General features: G+C 36.6%; 1 protein-coding gene across 3 annotated transcripts in view; it reads right to left on the minus strand.

The window, feature by feature from the left end:
- Window positions 1-17,500, minus strand: part of LOC125668363 (chitinase domain-containing protein 1-like) — a 22,237-nt gene that overhangs the window by 92 nt on the left and 4,645 nt on the right. Inside the window, exons 6-13 of one of the 3 annotated variants that reach the window (XR_008798514.1) lie at window positions 16,769-16,875; window positions 15,962-16,023; window positions 12,329-12,421; window positions 10,523-10,621; window positions 9,215-9,370; window positions 6,122-6,210; window positions 613-690; window positions 360-417 (exon numbers count right to left, since the gene is read on the minus strand). Coding sequence is in view for 2 of the 3 variants with exons in the window: in XM_048902429.2 (XP_048758386.2) it covers window positions 276-417; window positions 613-690; window positions 9,215-9,370; window positions 10,523-10,621; window positions 12,329-12,421; window positions 15,962-16,023; window positions 16,769-16,875 (737 nt within the window). In the remaining variant the exon portion in view is untranslated. Of the gene's footprint in view, window positions 418-612; window positions 691-6,121; window positions 6,211-9,214; window positions 9,371-10,522; window positions 10,622-12,328; window positions 12,422-15,961; window positions 16,024-16,768; window positions 16,876-17,500 lie in introns of all 3 variants that reach the window. The other 2 variants (XM_048902429.2, XM_048902436.2) reach the window with 2 other exon arrangements.

Genomic DNA, 17,500 nt, shown 5'->3' on the forward strand with positions numbered 1-17,500 from the left:
AATTATATCAGGTCAAATTGATTAAACAATTATTATTGCTCACAGTAAGAGTGGTATGTGATGTCTATTCAAGATGTTAAGAGTGATGGTGACAAATCAGTTTTGGAGTTAAATATGCAGTTATTAAAAGAATATCCCTTCAATACAAGATGACAAAAATAACCACTCAAAAATGGAGTTAATTCTGGCGAGCAGCTTGTCTCTGTCTATCCAAAAAGTTATTCTCAGCATCAGAGCTCCAGAATGGTGTAAAATTTATTACGAATACGCAGCTATCACAATAAATCATAAAAATAGTCCAGTCCTTGACCAATTTCCCAGATTGAGATTCCTGTCCCGAGTCGTTTAGCGAGCTCTATTCGTTTCTGTAGTGACAGTAATGTTGGGTAGTAAATTATGCTGTTTCTGCTATCCATTCTGAAAATGAAAAGAAAATTCTTTGAGTTTAACTTTGTTTCAAAATTTCATTGGTTTGCATTCACTGATGATGTCACAACTTAAGAATCCCAGCATGCAAATGTGGAATGATTTCCCATGTCATGCATGTGAAGCACTTGATTCAAGTTTTAACTTCAGCACTTGAACTTCATTTCAATGAATGTGTATACTCACTTATATTCAGCAATGTGCTCCTCTGAATCTGTGTCCCATTTAAATTTAGGTTTGGATTTCTTTAAAATTTCTAAATATCTACAAGAGATATATGAACAATTGAAGATAACTAACAGTGACCTATCTCATAACTCCTATAAAACATAACAAACATTGATCAATCTCATAACTCCTATACAGAATACAAAATTAATTAAGAGAAGGGCAAACACAGATCCTTGGGTATACCAGAGGTGGGATCAGGTGCCTAGAAGGAGTAAGTATTCCCTGTTGACAGGCCACATCTGCCATGAGCATTATATTTTGATCAGGTAAACAAGAGTAATCCATATTCAAAATCAATATGTAGAGAACACGCAACTTCCGAGATATCAGCTCTTCTGTGATAGAGGTACGTTCAGTGTTCTGTTGAACGCTTGGGTGGGTACAAGACGTATACATATATATACATATACTATAGACTAGCTATGTAAACATGAATGAAAGTGTATATTTTGTTGATATCAGCCATTGGTATACATTAAACAGACCATATGGAGAATAATATTTGATTGAATTAGGCTGTTAAATTAAATATGAAATTATTTTTTATTTCCTCTTATGCACGAGTGATATTTTAATCAAAGAAAAATGGTGATTATCGATTTTTGTTTGAACTATTTTATTATTAGATACTTAAATAAACTTATTAATATTGTGTGTCCCTGCAGTTAGGGTGGTTGCATGATGTCTGATAATCAGCCTTTAGGCAATATATGAAGGCAGCGACAAGCATTTGTACCCACCGCGTGTGGACGATAGTATGTTTTGTGTCTCACTGTTCGTAAGAGTTACACAAAGGGAAAGAACTATTGGGCAACTCGGAAATTGCGTACTGCCTAACAATGGGTAAGAAACACGTCAGGCGGCATTCAACCCACTGATGGCTTAATGCATTTGCAAATTAGATCATTATAATGACAATAGAATTTACAAATTGCTGACTTTAAACAAGACTGTATAAACCCCTGTAACATTACATGCACTAACATGAATTTGCAAGACAGTAAAATTGGACAGTCTGTCTAGCTGGTGTACACATAGATGTAAGCATGGACATTAAAAGACAATATATGACAACAGCTGTAAAAAAAAAAATTCCAAAACTATCAAGGCCATTCTTCTATCTTATGAAAGAGGTCATTATATCCAATGTAATTTCACAAAATTTGTCTCTTGATATCTACAGTTATTTGGAGAACATGGCATCAAAAGTGAGTGGCTCAATTTTACTGAAATTTAGTTAAATGCAAATTTTTGTGAATATTTTCCTTTCGGAGGAAAAAGAGGGCAGCTACAAAATTTTACAAAATATGTAAACTGGAAAAATAAATTTATGGTGTAAATATAAAGTTTGTCCAAGCCTGTATTTGTTGTTTTTTAGAACTATGTGAAAAATTATAGTAATTTTCTGTCAAATTACTCACACAAGAGGCCCATGGGCCACATCGCTCACCTGAGTCACCTTGGCCCATATCTGAAGACTTTCCATATATATTTGCATGCAAAACTTTAGTCCCTATTATGGCCCCAACTACCCCTGGAGGCCACGATTTTTGCAAACTTGAATCTACATTACGTCAGAAAGCTTTCATGTAAATGTCAACTTCTTTGGTCCAATGGTTCTTGAGAAGAAGATTTTTAGCTCTTCTGAGCCAAAGGCTCAAAGAGCTAATGCTATGGCCATTTGTGCGGTGTGCGTAAACTTTTTAGAAAAAGGGCTATAACTCAAGAACCCCTTGGCCAATTTTTTTCAAATTTGTTACAGGGTATCATTGGCCCAAAGGCTTTCATACATACTAAATAAAGGGATGTGACCCTTTAACAAGGGGAGATAATCAGGAAAATACAAACAAAAGTAGTGGTTGCTAAAAAATCTTCTTCTCAAGAACCACAGGGCAGATTATCACCAAACTTACACATAAGGATGAGGATATGTTGTAGATTAAAAATTGTTCAAGGCATTACCCTGGGGTAAAGGGCATGGTCTCAAGGTCACTTCAAAGTTGACCTAAATTTAAAATTTTTTAAAATTCCTTAAATCTTAGATATTTTAGTCATTATAAGGACTAGGATCATCAAATTTTGACAGTTGATGCATCTTAGGACCTTGTGTCAAGTTGTCTCAAAAGTAGGTCACGGTGACCTACTTTTTGAATTTTGCAGGTATTTATTTTAAAATTAATTTTGATGCATATCTTGGACACTTTGAAGCCTATGATCATCAAAACTTGTCAGTTGGTGGATCATGGGACCTTGAAATGCGTCAACTGAAAAATAGGTCACCGTGACCTACTTTCTGAATTTTATGGCTTATCATTTATAGATATATTTTAAGTTGTTATTTCAAATACCGAGAGGTTTAGAATCATCAAATCTTGTAAGTTGATGCATCTTGAGGCCTTGAAACATATTTATAAAAAAGTAGGTCACAGTGACCTACTTTTTGAATTTTGCAGATATTCAAATTTCACATTTTCAATTTTAGATGCATATTTTGGGCACTGTAAAACCTAGGATCATCAAACTTTGTCAATTGATGCGTCTTCAGTCTTCGGTTTGTGTCGACCAAAAAGTAGGTCACCGTGACCTACTTTTGGTATTTGACAGCTAAATTACTATATTTCAGACACTATTTGACCTACAATCATCAAACTTTGTCAGTTGATGCATCTTGAGTCTTCGGAGTGTATCGACCAAAAAGTAGGTCACTGTGACCTACTTTTGGCATTTGACAGTTATATTTATATATTTCAGTCACTAATTGACCTACAATCATCAAACTTTGACAGTTGATGCATCTTGAGTCAATGGAGTGTGTCGACCAAAAAGTAGGTCACCTTGACCTACTTTTGGAATTTGACGGCTACATTTATATATTTCAAATACTATTTGACCTACAGTCATCAAACTTTGTCAGTTGATGGGTCTTGCATGTTCGAAGGGTTTCGACCAAAAAGTAGGTCAACTTGACCTACTTTTGGAATTGGACACCTATATTTATATATTTTAGATACTATTTGACCTACAGTCATCAAACTTTGTCAGTTGATGCGTCTTGCATGTTCAAAGGGTGTTGACCAAAAAGTAGGTCACCTTGACCTACTTTTGGAATTGGACGGCTATATTTATATATTTCAGATACTATTTGACCTACAGTCATCAAACTTTGTCAGTTGATGGGTCTTGCATGTTCGGAGTTCGCTGACCAGAAAGTAGGTCACCATGACCTACGATTGGAATTTGACAGCTATATTTCAATATTCAGATACTAATTGGCTTAAAATCATCAAACTTTGTCAGTTGATATTTCTTGGGTTCTCAAAATGTGTAAACCAAAAAGTAGGTCACATTGACCTACTTTTTTTTAATTCTTAGGATTTAACTAAAGATTTAGAATACTAAGAGGCTAAGAATAGAAATGGTGGGGTTGTACAATTTATCAGAAGAGCGATTCTAGGCCCTTGGGCCTCTTGTTAAAGATTTTCCCTATATTTGTATGTAAAACTTTGATCCCCCCTTGTGGCCCCATCCTACCCCCGGGGGCCATGATTTGAACAAACTTAAATCAGCACTATGTCAGAAAGTTTTCTTGTAAATATCAGCTTTTGTGACTCAGTGGTTATTGAGAAGAAGATTTTAACTATATATTTGTATGTAAAACTTTGATGCCCCTTGTTGCCCCATCCTACCCCCGGGGGCCATGATTTGAACAAATTTGAGTCTGCATTATGTCAGGAAGCTTCAATGTAAATATCAGCTTTTCTGGCTTAGTGGTTTTTGAGAAGAAGATTTTTAAAGTTTTTCCCTATATATTTGTAGGTAAAACTTTCATCCCCTATTGTGGCCCCATCCGACTCCCGGGGGCCAGGATTTTAACAATTTAAAATCTGCACTATATCAGGAAGCTTTCATATAAATATCAGCTTTTCTGGCTCAGTGGTTCTTGAGAAGAAGATTTTTAAAGATTTTTCCTACATATTTGTATGTAAAACTTTGATCCCCTATTGTGGCCCCATCTGACCCCCGGGGGCCAGGATTTTAACAATTTAGAATCTGCAATATATAAGGAAGCTTTCATATAAATTTCATCTTTTCTGGCTCAGTGGTTCTTGAGAAAAAGATTTTTCCTATATATTTGTATGTAAAACTTTGATCCCCTATTGTGGCCCCATCCGATCCCCGGGGGCCATGATTTTAACAATTTAGAATCTGTACTACCTAATTAAGCTTACCTATAAATTTCATCTTTTCTGGCCCAGTGGTTCTTGAGAAGATTTTTTAATGACCCTACTCTATTTTTACCTGTTCTTGATTATCTCTCTTTGGAAGGTGGCCTGGCCCTTTATTTTAACAATTTAGAATTCCCTTTATCTAAGGATGCTTCGTGTCAACTTTGGTTGAAATTGGCCCAGTGGTTTTTGAGAAGAAGTCAAAAATGTTAAAAGTTTACAGACGGAAGCCGGAATACGGGTGATCAGAAAAGCTCACTTGAGCTTTTAGCTCAGGTGAACTAAAAATAACTGTATAGGTTTGCGAGTAATTTTGAACCGAGTGATGACAAAATCTTTATTTTTAGTTCTAATATATAAGTCGCTGTCGGAAGTGATATTTTACGACATTTACTCTTTGTTAATGTGTGTAAAGTTATGTTTCGGATAAATATATATAAACTGAATTTATTTTCATTTGAAAAAAAAGTTTATTTTAATTGAATATAAGAACGTGTGTATCAAATTAATAAATTACATCGTAAATAGCCATTTTTTGGTGTTGACACATGTGCGGGAATGTCTTGACTTCTCGTCCTCAAGGACGGATGTTCCGAGAAAAAAAGAAAGGAATAGGTTGGGAAGAAACAAAGCAGGGCTAATGAAATAGAAATTTAAAAAAAAATCAGTTGAGGTCATTTTATTCTAACAAATGGACTAAAGAATTTCTGTGGCGAGTAGAATTTAAAGAAACAGAAAATGCGTTTGAGAATAAAAGCATCAAATTGAATGACAAGACTAAAGATGTTTTTTGAGACAGTTAAGTACGTTTTAGTTCAAACATAACGTTTGTCATTTGAATAAAAGTACTTAAATATGGAGAAACCATCAGGGGTTTCTTCCTCTGGAAAGTTGGTCAGGGCTAGTGGATGTAAGGTCAGGTCTAGTAAAAATCATTTGAAGTAGCCCGACTGGTCTAGTGCTCAAAAAAGTAAATGTCAAACCCTGGTTTAAATTTGGCAGATACTGTATTCCTTTTCAACAAAAAAGAAAGAAAATCCAAAATAATGAATAAATTTGTATTTATAGGATGTGTTTGACTCAGTAACACATATAGAAGTTCTCTAAAATATTTCAAAAAAGTAGTGCACATAAGGATCGGGTAGGATTGGAAAAGGTGATTTATTAATGACAGAACACATCTAATGTGTTGTATAAGTCTCTGATGATGACCTACAGGAGCTCACAAAGGAACATACCTAATGTGTTGTATAAGTCTCTGATGACGACCTACAGGAGCTCACAAAGGAACATACCTAATGTGTTGTATAAGTCTGATGATGACCTACTGGAGCTCACAAAGGAATATATATTTAATATTCTATGTACAGCACAAAAATCATCATCAATTTTGTATATACCACTAATGCACACAAAGAAGATAAATGACAGAATTTCTAATGCTCTCTATTTTGCGTAAAATCAGAAAATTCAGTTGTAATAAATCATGTGGTGCAATTCTAAACAAGAGGCCCATGGGCCACATCGCTCACCTGAGTCACCTTGGCCCATATCTGAAGACTTTCCATATATATTTTCATGTAAAACCTTGGTCCCTATTATGGCCCAAACTACCCTTTACAAACTTGAATCTGCACTATGTCAGAAAGCTTTCATGTAAATGTCAACTTCTTTGGCCCAATGGTTCTTTTAAAGCTTTTTTCTATATTTGTATGTAAAACTTTGACCCCCATTGTGGCCCCATCCTACCCCCGGAGCCCATGATTTGAAGAAACTTGAATCTGCACTATGTCAGAAAGTTTTCTTGTAAATATCAGCTTTTCTGACTCAGTGGTTATTGAGAAAAAGATTTTAACTATATATTTGTATGTAAAACTTTGATCCCCCTTGTTGCCCCATCCTACCCCCGGAGCCCATGATTTGAAGAAACTTGAATCTGCACTATGTCAGAAAGTTTTCATGTTATAATCAGCTTTTCTGGCTCAGTGGTTCTTGAGAAGAAGATTTTTCCTATATATTTGTATGTAAAACTTTGATCCCCTATTGTGACCCCATCCAACCCCCGGAGCCCATGATTTGAACAAACTTGAATCTACATTATGTCAGGAAGCTTTCATGTAAATCTCAGCTTTTCTGGCTTAGTGGTTCTTGAGAAGAAGATTTTTAAAGTTTGTCCCTATATATTTGTGTGTAAAAACTTTGATCCCCCCCCTTGGGGCCCCATCTTATTCCCGGGGGCCATGATTTGAACAAACTTGAATCTGCATTATGTCAGAAAGTTTTCATGTAAAAATCAGCTTTTCTGGCTTAGTGGTTCTTGAGAAGAAGATTTTTAAAGTTTGTCCCTATATATTTGTGTGTAAAACTTTGATCCCCCCTTTGGGCCCCATCTTATCCCCGGGGCCCATGATTTGAACAAACTTGAATCTGCACTATGTCAGGAAGTTTTCATGTAAAAATCAGCTTTTCTGGCTTAGTGGTTCTTGAGAAGAAGATTTTTAAAGTTTTTCCCTATATATTTGTGTGTAAAACTTTGATCCCCCCCTTGGGGCCCCATCTTATCCCCGGGGGCCATGATTTGAACAAACTTGAATCTGCACTATGTCAGAAAGTTTTCATGTAAAAATCAGCTTTTCTGGCTTAGTGGTTCTTGAGAAGAAGATTTTTAAAGTTTTTCCCTATATATTTGTGTGTAAAACTTTGATCCCCTATTGTGGCCCCATCCAACCCCAGGGGCCCATGATTTGAACAAACTTGAATCTGCATTATGTCAGGAAGCTTTCATGTAAATCTCAGCTTTTCTGGCTTAGTGGTTCTTGAGAAGAAGATTTTTAAAGTTTTTCCCTATATATTTATGTGCAAAACTTTGATCCCCCCTTGGGGCCCCATCCTATCTCCGGGGGCCATGATTTGAACAAACTTGAATCTGCACTATGTCAGGAAGTTTTCATGTAAAAATCAGCTTTTCTGACTCAGTGGTTCTTGAGAAGACGATTTTTAAATATTTTTCCTATATATTTGTATGTAAAACTTTGATCCCCTATTGTGGCCCCATCCAACCCGCGGGGCCCATGATTTGAACAAACTTGAATCTGCATTATGTCAGGAAGCTTTCATGTAAATCTCAGCTTTTCTGGCTTAGTGGTTCTTGAGAAGAAGATTTTTAAAGTTTGTCCCTATATATTTGTGTGTAAAACTTTGATCCCCCCTTTGGGCCCCATCTTATCCCCGGGGCCCATGATTTGAACAAACTTGAATCTGCACTATGTCAGAAAGTTTTCATGTAAAAATCAGCTTTTCTGGTTTAGTGGTTCTTGAGAAGAAGATTTTTAAAGTTTTCCCCTATATATGTATGTAAAACTTTGATCCCCTATTGTGGCCCCATCCAACCCCAGGGGGCCCATGATTTGAACAAACTTGAATCTGCACTATGTCAGAAAGTTTTCATGTAAAAATCAGCTTTTCTGGCTTAGTGGTTCTTGAGAAGAAGATTTTTAAAGTTTTTCCCTATATATGTATGTAAAACTTTGATCCCCTATTGTGGCCCCATCCAACCCCAGGGGGTCCATGATTTGAACAAACTTGAATCTGCACTATGTCAGGAAGCTTTCATGTAAATCTCAGCTTTTCTGGCTTAGTGGTTCTTGAGAAGAAGATTTTTAAAGTTTTTCCCTATATATGTATGTAAAACTTTGATCCCCTATTGTGGCCCCATCCAACCCCAGGGGGCCCATGATTTGAACAAACTTGAATCTGCATTATGTCAGGAAGCTTTCATGTAAATCTCAGCTTTTCTGGCTTAGTGGTTCTTGAGAAGAAGATTTTTAAAGTTTTTCCCTATATATTTGTATGTAAAACTTTGATCCCCCCTTGTGGCCCCATCCTACCACCGGGGGCCATGATTTGAACAAACTTGAATCTGCAATATGTCAGGAAGCTTTCAGGTAAATTTCAGCTCTTCTGGGCCAGTGGTTCTTGAGAAGAGGATTTTTAAATGACCCCACCGTATTTTTGCATTTTTGTGATTATCTCCCCTTTGAAATGGACATGGCCCTTCATTTAAACAAACTTGAAAGCCCTTCACCCAAGGATGCTTTTGGCCAAGTTAGGTTGAAATTGGCCCAGTGGTTCTGGAGAAGAAGTCGAAAATGTGAAAAGTTTACAGACAGACGGACAGACAGACGGACGGACGGACAGACGGACAGACAGACAGACGCCAGACAAAATGTGATCAGAATAGCTCACTTGAACCTTCGGTTCAGGTGAGCTAAAAATGCTATTATCTTGCATTGGTAAAGACCATACTACAATTTAAACCTACAAACACTTACTGATTTCCGACAATGGGACCACCCTTTCCGACGGAATAATCATTGCCATAAAAGTTCAACCCCAGCAAAATTTTCTGTCTGACCTCTGGGTCATCTTCGGGGGCCAAGGCCAACACGCAGGACTCCACCCAGGACAGTGGGCTGTTAGGACCGGGTCTGAAAGTGACCAAGACTAAATTCTCTGCAGCATGTTTGCTAACTGGAATAAGATTCTCACTTTCATATTTAATATATGTATTGTATCTAACATATGTTTAATACATGCATCATGTTGGCACAGGCACTTGGGGCATGTATCATGATCTCACCCCCAACCCCCAATTATTACTATTGACCTTGAGAAACAATAAGCATCCTCAACCTGGCATAAGGTGTACATGTATGTGTACCAAGTTTGACAGTATTGCCCCAATGGTTTGGTCTGCATTTTGTCTACAAGGTTTTCCTATTAAGTGATACTACAACCTTGACCTTTGACCCTGAAGAACAAAAGGCGTCTTCCACTTGGCATGAAGAGTATGTGTACTAAGTTTGATGGTCCCAGCCCTAATGTTTTGATCTGTATCCTGCCTATAAGGTTTTCTTACAAAGTGATACTATGACCTTGACCTTTGACCATGAAAAACAAAAGGCATCTTCCACTTGGCATGAGAAATATGTGTATTAAATTTGATGGTCCTAGCCCCCATAGCTTGGTCTGTAATTTGCCTACAATGTTTTCCTACTAACTGATATTACGACCTTGACTACTGACCTTAAAAAAACAATTGGCATCTTCCTTTCATGGTGATCAAATGTACCAAGTTGTAAGATCCTGGAGCTTACAATTCATTTTGAACTTTGCCTACAAGATCCGGACAGACAGATGGATAAACAGACAGATGATGCCACACCATACTACTGCCCATCTTTGACGAGCATAAAATATCAGAGTCATCAAATATCACAATGAGATAACCATACAAAGATAACACATTATGATTATCAATATGATAGTAATATATCATGTATTAGATTTGATATCACATTATGACATGTGATTGGGAGATATTAAGTCTTAGATTTCTGTGTAATATAATATTATGTATTTGTAGTACAGCGATAATTCATCATTGAGGATTTTCAATTATTGATGATCGATTGACTGTTTTATATACAAATAAGATACAAGTAGTATCATTAGTTTGTTTTACATTCTCGACACCGAGAAAAATCTAAAACCAACAAATGATGCTAATCTTATCTCAAGAAAAAGCCAGCAGAACAAACAAATAAAACTAATTGTGATAATATGTTGTGATGAATTACCTTGAGGGATTTGAAAAGTCGTAAGTCATTAAACTGAAAGCATCCACATATGGAACAAGTTCATCAAATTCTGATTTACCAAACATTCCAGCAATATTCCTGAAAAATGAGAAAAGCGCTGTCAGTAGAGTGATTGTCTTGTGAGTGTCAGATGATGTCTCTGTCAGTAGAGTGACTGTCTTGTGAGTGTCAGATGATGTCTCTGTCAGTAGAGTGACTGTGAGTGTCAGATGATGTCTCTGTCAGTAGAGAGACTGTGAGTGTCAGATGATGTCTCTGTCAGTAGAGTGATTGTCTTGTGAGTGTCAGATGATGTCTCTGTTAGTAGCGTGACTGTGAGTGTCAGATGATGTCTCTGTCAGTAGAGTGACTGTGAGTGTCAAATGATGTCTCTATCAGTAGAATGACTGAGTGTCAGATGATGTCTCTGTTAGTAGAGTGAGTGTCAGATGATGTCTCTGTTAGTAGAGTGAGTGTCAGATGATGTCTCTGTTAGTAGAGTGAGTGTCAGATGATGTCTCGGTCAGTAGAGTGCCTGTCTTGTGAGTGTCAGATGATGTCTCGGTCAGTAGAGTGCCTGTCTTGTGAGTGTCAGATGATGTCTCTGTCAGTAGAGTGACTGAGTGTCAGATGATGTCTCGGTCAGTAGAGTGCCTGTCTTCTGAGTGTCAGATGATGTCTCGGTCAGTAGAGTGCCTGTCTTGTGAGTGTCAGATGATGTCTCTGTCAGTAGAGTGCTTGTCTTGTGAGTGTCAGATGATGTCTCTGTCAGTAGAGTGACTGAGTGTCAGATGATGTCTCGGTCAGTAGAGTGCCTGTCTTGTGAGTGTCAGATGATGTCTCTGTCAGTAGAGTGACTGAGTGTCAGATGATGTCTCGGTCAGTAGAGTGCCTGTCTTCTGAGTGTCAGATGATGTCTCGGTCAGTAGAGTGCCTGTCTTGTGAGTGTCAGATGATGTCTCTGTCAGTAGAGTGACTGAGTGTCAGATGATGTCTCGGTCAGTAGAGTGCCTGTCTTGTGAGTGTCAGATGATGTCTCTGTCAGTAGAGTGCTTGTCTTGTGAGTGTCAGATGATGTCTCTGTCAGTAGAGTGACTGAGTGTCAGATGATGTCTCGGTCAGTAGAGTGCCTGTCTTGTGAGTGTCAGATGATGTCTCTGTCAGTAGAGTGCTTGTCTTGTGAGTGTCAGATGATGTCTCTGTCAGTAGAATGACTGAGTGTCAGATGATGTCTCTGTCAGTAGAGTGCTTGTCTTGTGAGTGTCAGATGATGTCTCTGTCAGTAGAATGACTGAGTGTCAGATGATGTCTCTGTCAGTAAAGTGACTGTCTTGTGAGTGTCAGATGATGTCTCTGTCAGTAGAATGACTGTGTCAGATGTCTTGAGGTACCACAAATTTAGGCCTATGCTTAACGCTCAGGGCTGTAGCAGTGGGGGTTCTTTAATATGACAACGCCTGCTGCAACACGGGACTTTCGTTTTAAAAGTCACATTCGAAAGACCCGTGATTCTCACTTCTAAATGCTGAGCATTTTGCGAAGGAGCAATAACTACCTATTTTAACATCTTGAGTTTGACGCAGGCATGGCATGAGCGGGGTTTGAACTCAAGACCCCCTGGTTACAAAGCGAACGCTCTACCACTGAGCTTACCATTAACCGTAACTGGTCAAAATAGGGGGAAAGTTATAAAAACCCACAGCAATGAATTACTAAACTTGGACATGAATGTCAGGGGTCTTTCAGATGAGACCTTTCACATTTGTGTAAATAAATTCAAAGAAAGATAGTTTTTACAATACTTACCCTGGATAAACTGGAGGAGGAATCACCAAAATAAATGTTTTTCCTCCCTGATCAAAAGCCTCACCCAGATGCTTTAGGAAATGAACCAGTTCTCTAAAAAAATTAGGGTAATATGCATAAATAAAACATCCCAGACACCCAGACTACAGCAGTTAAATAAAACATCCCAGACACCCAGACTACAGCAGTTAAATAAAACATCCCAGACACCCAGACTACAGCAGTTAAATAAATAACATCCTAGACACCAGACTACAGCAGTTAAATAAATGTGGAACATGTTACACTCATATTCATCCACACAAATATGTGTGCTGGTCTGTTGAACAGGTGTATTGATAATTACTGTTAAATCAATACAATTCCATAGGGTAAATTTACATGGCTTGAGAAAAATATTGCATGCTCCTGGGGTCAAAATTTCATATTGGTTAATAAATTTTCATTCCTTATAGTGGATGATATTGGTTGTTTATATTGACTTTTCATGTTGACTGTTTATGTTGACTGTTTATGTTGGTTGTTTATATCAACTTTTCATGTTGACTGTTTATGTTGACTGCTTATGTTGACTGTTTATGTTGGTTGTTTATATTGACTTTTCATGTTGACTGTTTATGTTGACTATTTATGTTGGTTGTTTATATCGACTTTTCATGTTGACTGTTTATGTTCACTATTTTTGTCAGTTATATCTGTTGGTTGTTTGTGTTGACTCTTTTTGTCGATTGTTCATGTTGACTAGCTGTTCATATCGACTATTTCAGTTGATTGTGTTGACTGTTCGTGTCGACTATTTCCGTTGATTGCGTCGACTGTTCGTGTCGACTATTTCTGTTGATTGTATCGACTGTTCGTGTCGACTATTTCCGTTGATTGTGTTGACTGTTTGTGTCGACTATTTCCGTTGATTGTGTTGACTGTTAGAGTTGACTATATCCATTGATTGTGTCGACTGTTAGAGTCGACTATTTCTATTGATTGTGTCAACTGTTAGAGTCGACTGTTCTTTGAAGATTTGAATTCATCTGTATACATGTCTGTACCATGAAAACAAGGACAAGAGTTCTGCAAGGCATGGCAAATCCCCTACAATGACTGTCTACAAAATATTTCTTTGAAGTCCCATAGTGACAACCTTTTGACCCCAAAATCAACAGGGTTCAACTTCTTCCTCTTTACATGTGAAGCATGGATTGTGGCCTGTAGAGTATCTACGAGCTTTTTCTATGAAGTTCTTCTTGACCTTGACCTTTGGACTCTAAAATCAATAGGATTCAAGGTTCTTCCTCTCTCGATAACAAAGCTACATGCGAAGTATGATATCAACAGAGCAATACTGTGTCCTGTAGGGTGTCTATAAGCTTTTTCTATGAAGTCCTGTGGTGGTCTTGACCTTTGATCTTTTGACATCAAAATCAAAAGGATTAGCAAAGCCACATGTGAAGCATGAAATGAATGGAGGAAAAATGTGCCTTGTGGAGTGTCTACAAACTCAGCATTACACACACACTCACATATTCATCTATACAAACCAGGCCTGTTATGATTTCCTCTCTTGCAACTTGTGACAGAAAAATTTTAGATGTCATGAAATTGGCAAATCAGAGTCTGAACATGGGTAAGAATAAATTATTGCAAAAGTATATATGCTAATTGTGTAAATTGTAAAAGGCTCCATTGCATTTTAAAATTCACTGAATTTTTTTGTATTGAATTATACTGTCCTGTAAACAAGCTATAAATGATAACAAGAGACCCATGGGCCACATCGCTCACCTCAGTCACCTTGGCCCATATTTAAAGATTTTCCCTAAATATTCGCATGTAAAACTTTGATCCCTATTGTTGCCCTAACCTACCCCCAGGGGCCATGATTTTTACAAACTTGAATCTGCACGATGTCAGGAAGCTTTCATGTAGATGTAAACTTCTTTGGTCAAATGGGTCTTGAGAAGATTTTTAAATATTTTCTCTATATACCATATATACTTGCCTATAAGTCGGATTTTTGGGAGTCAATTTTTGGTCCAAAACTCTATGTCCGACTTACAGGCGCATCCTAAGAAGATTGGTATTTTTCTGGGCGGCGTAGTGTTTTTTAAAACAACTCCAACGATTATCATAGACTACCACACAAATGATTATTGTTCACAAATATCTAGACATATTGTATTGTTTATGTATTTTAAAATTATGTATAAAGTACAAGTATTTACATATTTTTATCTAGTTAAAAATTATTTACATACCGGTTACTAATACTTTCAATTCAAGTAATCTATCGTTTATCGGTAAAATTGAATTATGAACCCGATTTAATATTGAAATATTCATGCATATGTATACCGGCTGAAATATATTTCATAAAAGATTGAATATTGTTAACAGATATCATAATTTAGATCATCATTCTTGACTCTTAAAAACTCTATTGTTGATACAATGAATTATACCGGAATCCCACAATAACAGTTTTCGTGAGGCACATGCCACTAAGTAAACTCCGTGTCAGGTACTGATAATTAGGAGACCATAATTGCTTAGGTAAACAAGAGATCATTGTCCATAATAGATCAAGGGTTGTGTTTAAACCCCAAACAGGTATGGCTTGGATATTGAGCACCTCATAATTATTAATTTCTCAAAATATTTTTTGAAACATAGGTAAAAACACTAGATCATTGACTTGAAATTTTCAACCGATTCTGACAAAAATTTGTACCGACTTATAAACGGGTCAATGGCAAATTCCTACAAAATAACCTTAAAAAATACAACCGACTTATAGGCGGACCGACTTATAGGCAAGTATATACGGTACATGTATTAGAATGTAAAACTTTGATCCTCTACTGTGGCCCCATCCTACCCCCGGGGCCATGATTTTAACAAACTTGAATCTGCACAATGTCAGGAATTAAGCTTGATGTTTCTACTTTTCTGGCCCAGTGGCTCTTGAAAAGATTTTCCCTACATATTTGTGTGTATGAAACTTTGATCTCCTATTGTGGCCCCATCCTACCCCCAGGGGTCATGATCTGGACAAGCTTGCATCTGCACTTTGTCAGAAAGCTATCATGTAAATTTCAGCTCTTCTGGCCCATTGGTTCTTGAGAAAATGATTTTTAAATGACCCCACCTTATTTTTGCATTTTTTGTAATTATCTCCCCTTTGAAGGGGGCATGGCCCTTCATTTGAACAAACTTGAAAGCCCTTCACCCAAGAATGCTTTTGCCAAGTTTGGTTGAAATGCTCACTTGAGCTTTCAGCTCAGGTGAGCTAAACATTTCACAAATTTACAGTCACACAATCCTGTAAACAAGCTTTTTACTGAGATTGATCAGATATTATACTAGTATACAATCACACAATCCTTTAAACAACCTTTTTACTGAGAATGATCAGAAATCATACTAGTTTACAGTCACACAATCCTTTAAACAAGCTTTTTACTGAGATTGATAAGATATTATACTAGTTTACAATCACACAATCCTGTAAACAAGCTTTTAACTGAGAATGATCAGAAATCATACTAATTTACAGTCACACAATCCTGTAAAGAAGCTTTTTACTGAGAATGATCAGAAATTATACTAGTTTACAGTCACACAGCTGACTTTACTCACTGTCTGTACTGTCCACCCAGCTGGGACCAGATCTCCACCACTACACCAGGAAACTTCTTCTTCTGTCAAAGGCCAATTACACATTGTGAACTTTATTTGAATTAAAACACTGATTTTGTGGAGAAAGAATTGTTCTCTTAAAATGTAAGTGATACAGTTTTCATTTTGAATAGTAGATAATCTTAATGTCATTAGTTCAGAGTCATCATCATGTGATCACAATTTTATCATCTTCATATCAAGGCTAAAGTGTTTCAACTTTGACATAACAATGTCTGATTGTTCCTACTTTGAGATATCAAAGTCTGACTGTATCTGATTTGAGATTAATTAAGTCTGACTGTATCTGATTTGAGATTAATCAAGCCTGACTGCATCTAAATTGAGATTAATTAGGCTGACTGTATCTAAATTGAGATTAATTAAGTCTGACTGTATCTGATTTGAGATTAATCAAGCCTGACTGTATCTAAATTGAGATTAATTAGCCTGACTGTATCTAAATTGAGATTAATTAGGCTGACTGTATCTAAATTGAGATTAATTAGGCTGACTGTATCTGATTTGAGATTAATCAAGCCTGACTGTATCTAAATTGAGATTAATTAGCCTAACTGTATCTAAATTGAGATTAATTACTTATTAGGCTGACTGTATCTAAATTGAGATTAATCAAGCCTGACTGTATCTAAATTGAGATTAATTAGGCTGACTGTATCTAAATTGAGATTAATTAGGCTGACTGTATCTAAATTGAGATTAATTAGGCTGACTGTATCTGATTTGAGATTAATTGACCATACATACTTTTATGAATTTCAAAAGAGCATTAGCACAATCTTCCATAGCGTCTTCACTTGAAAATAAACTTTCATAGTCTGATCGACTCCAGCCATCAAAGAGGACTCTGGGAACTATCAAAACAAAACAAGAAGCCACTGTAGATATCAGAACAGGTAGTTACTGTAGATATCAGAACAGGCAGTTACTGTAGATATAAGAACAGAGAATTACTGTAGATATCAGAACAGGCAGTTACTGTAGATATCAGAGCAAGGAGTTACTGTAGATATAAGAACAGAGAATTACTGTAAATATCATAACAGAGTTACTGTAGATATCATAACAAAGAATTACTATAGATATCAGCACATGGATTTACTGTAGATATCAGAACAGAAAATCACTATAGATATCAGAACAAGGAATTACTATAGATATCAGAACAAGGAATTACTGTAGATATCATAACAGAGTTACTGTAGATATCAGAACAGAGAGTTGCTCCAGAAATCAGAACAGGTAGTTACTGTAGATATCATAACAGAGTTACTGTAGATATCAACAGGTAGTTACTGTAGATATCAGAACAAGGAATTACTATAGATATCATAACAAAAGTTACTATAGATATCATAACAAGGAGTTACTGTAGATATCATAACAGAGTTATGTAGATATCAGAACAGGTAGTTACTATAGATATCAGAATAAGGAATTACTATAGATATCATAACAAAAGTTACTGTAGATATCAGA

Source organism: Ostrea edulis, chromosome 9 (genome assembly GCF_947568905.1).
Source record: "Ostrea edulis chromosome 9, xbOstEdul1.1, whole genome shotgun sequence".
In the NCBI taxonomy this organism is placed as follows: Eukaryota; Metazoa; Mollusca; class Bivalvia; order Ostreida; family Ostreidae; genus Ostrea; species Ostrea edulis.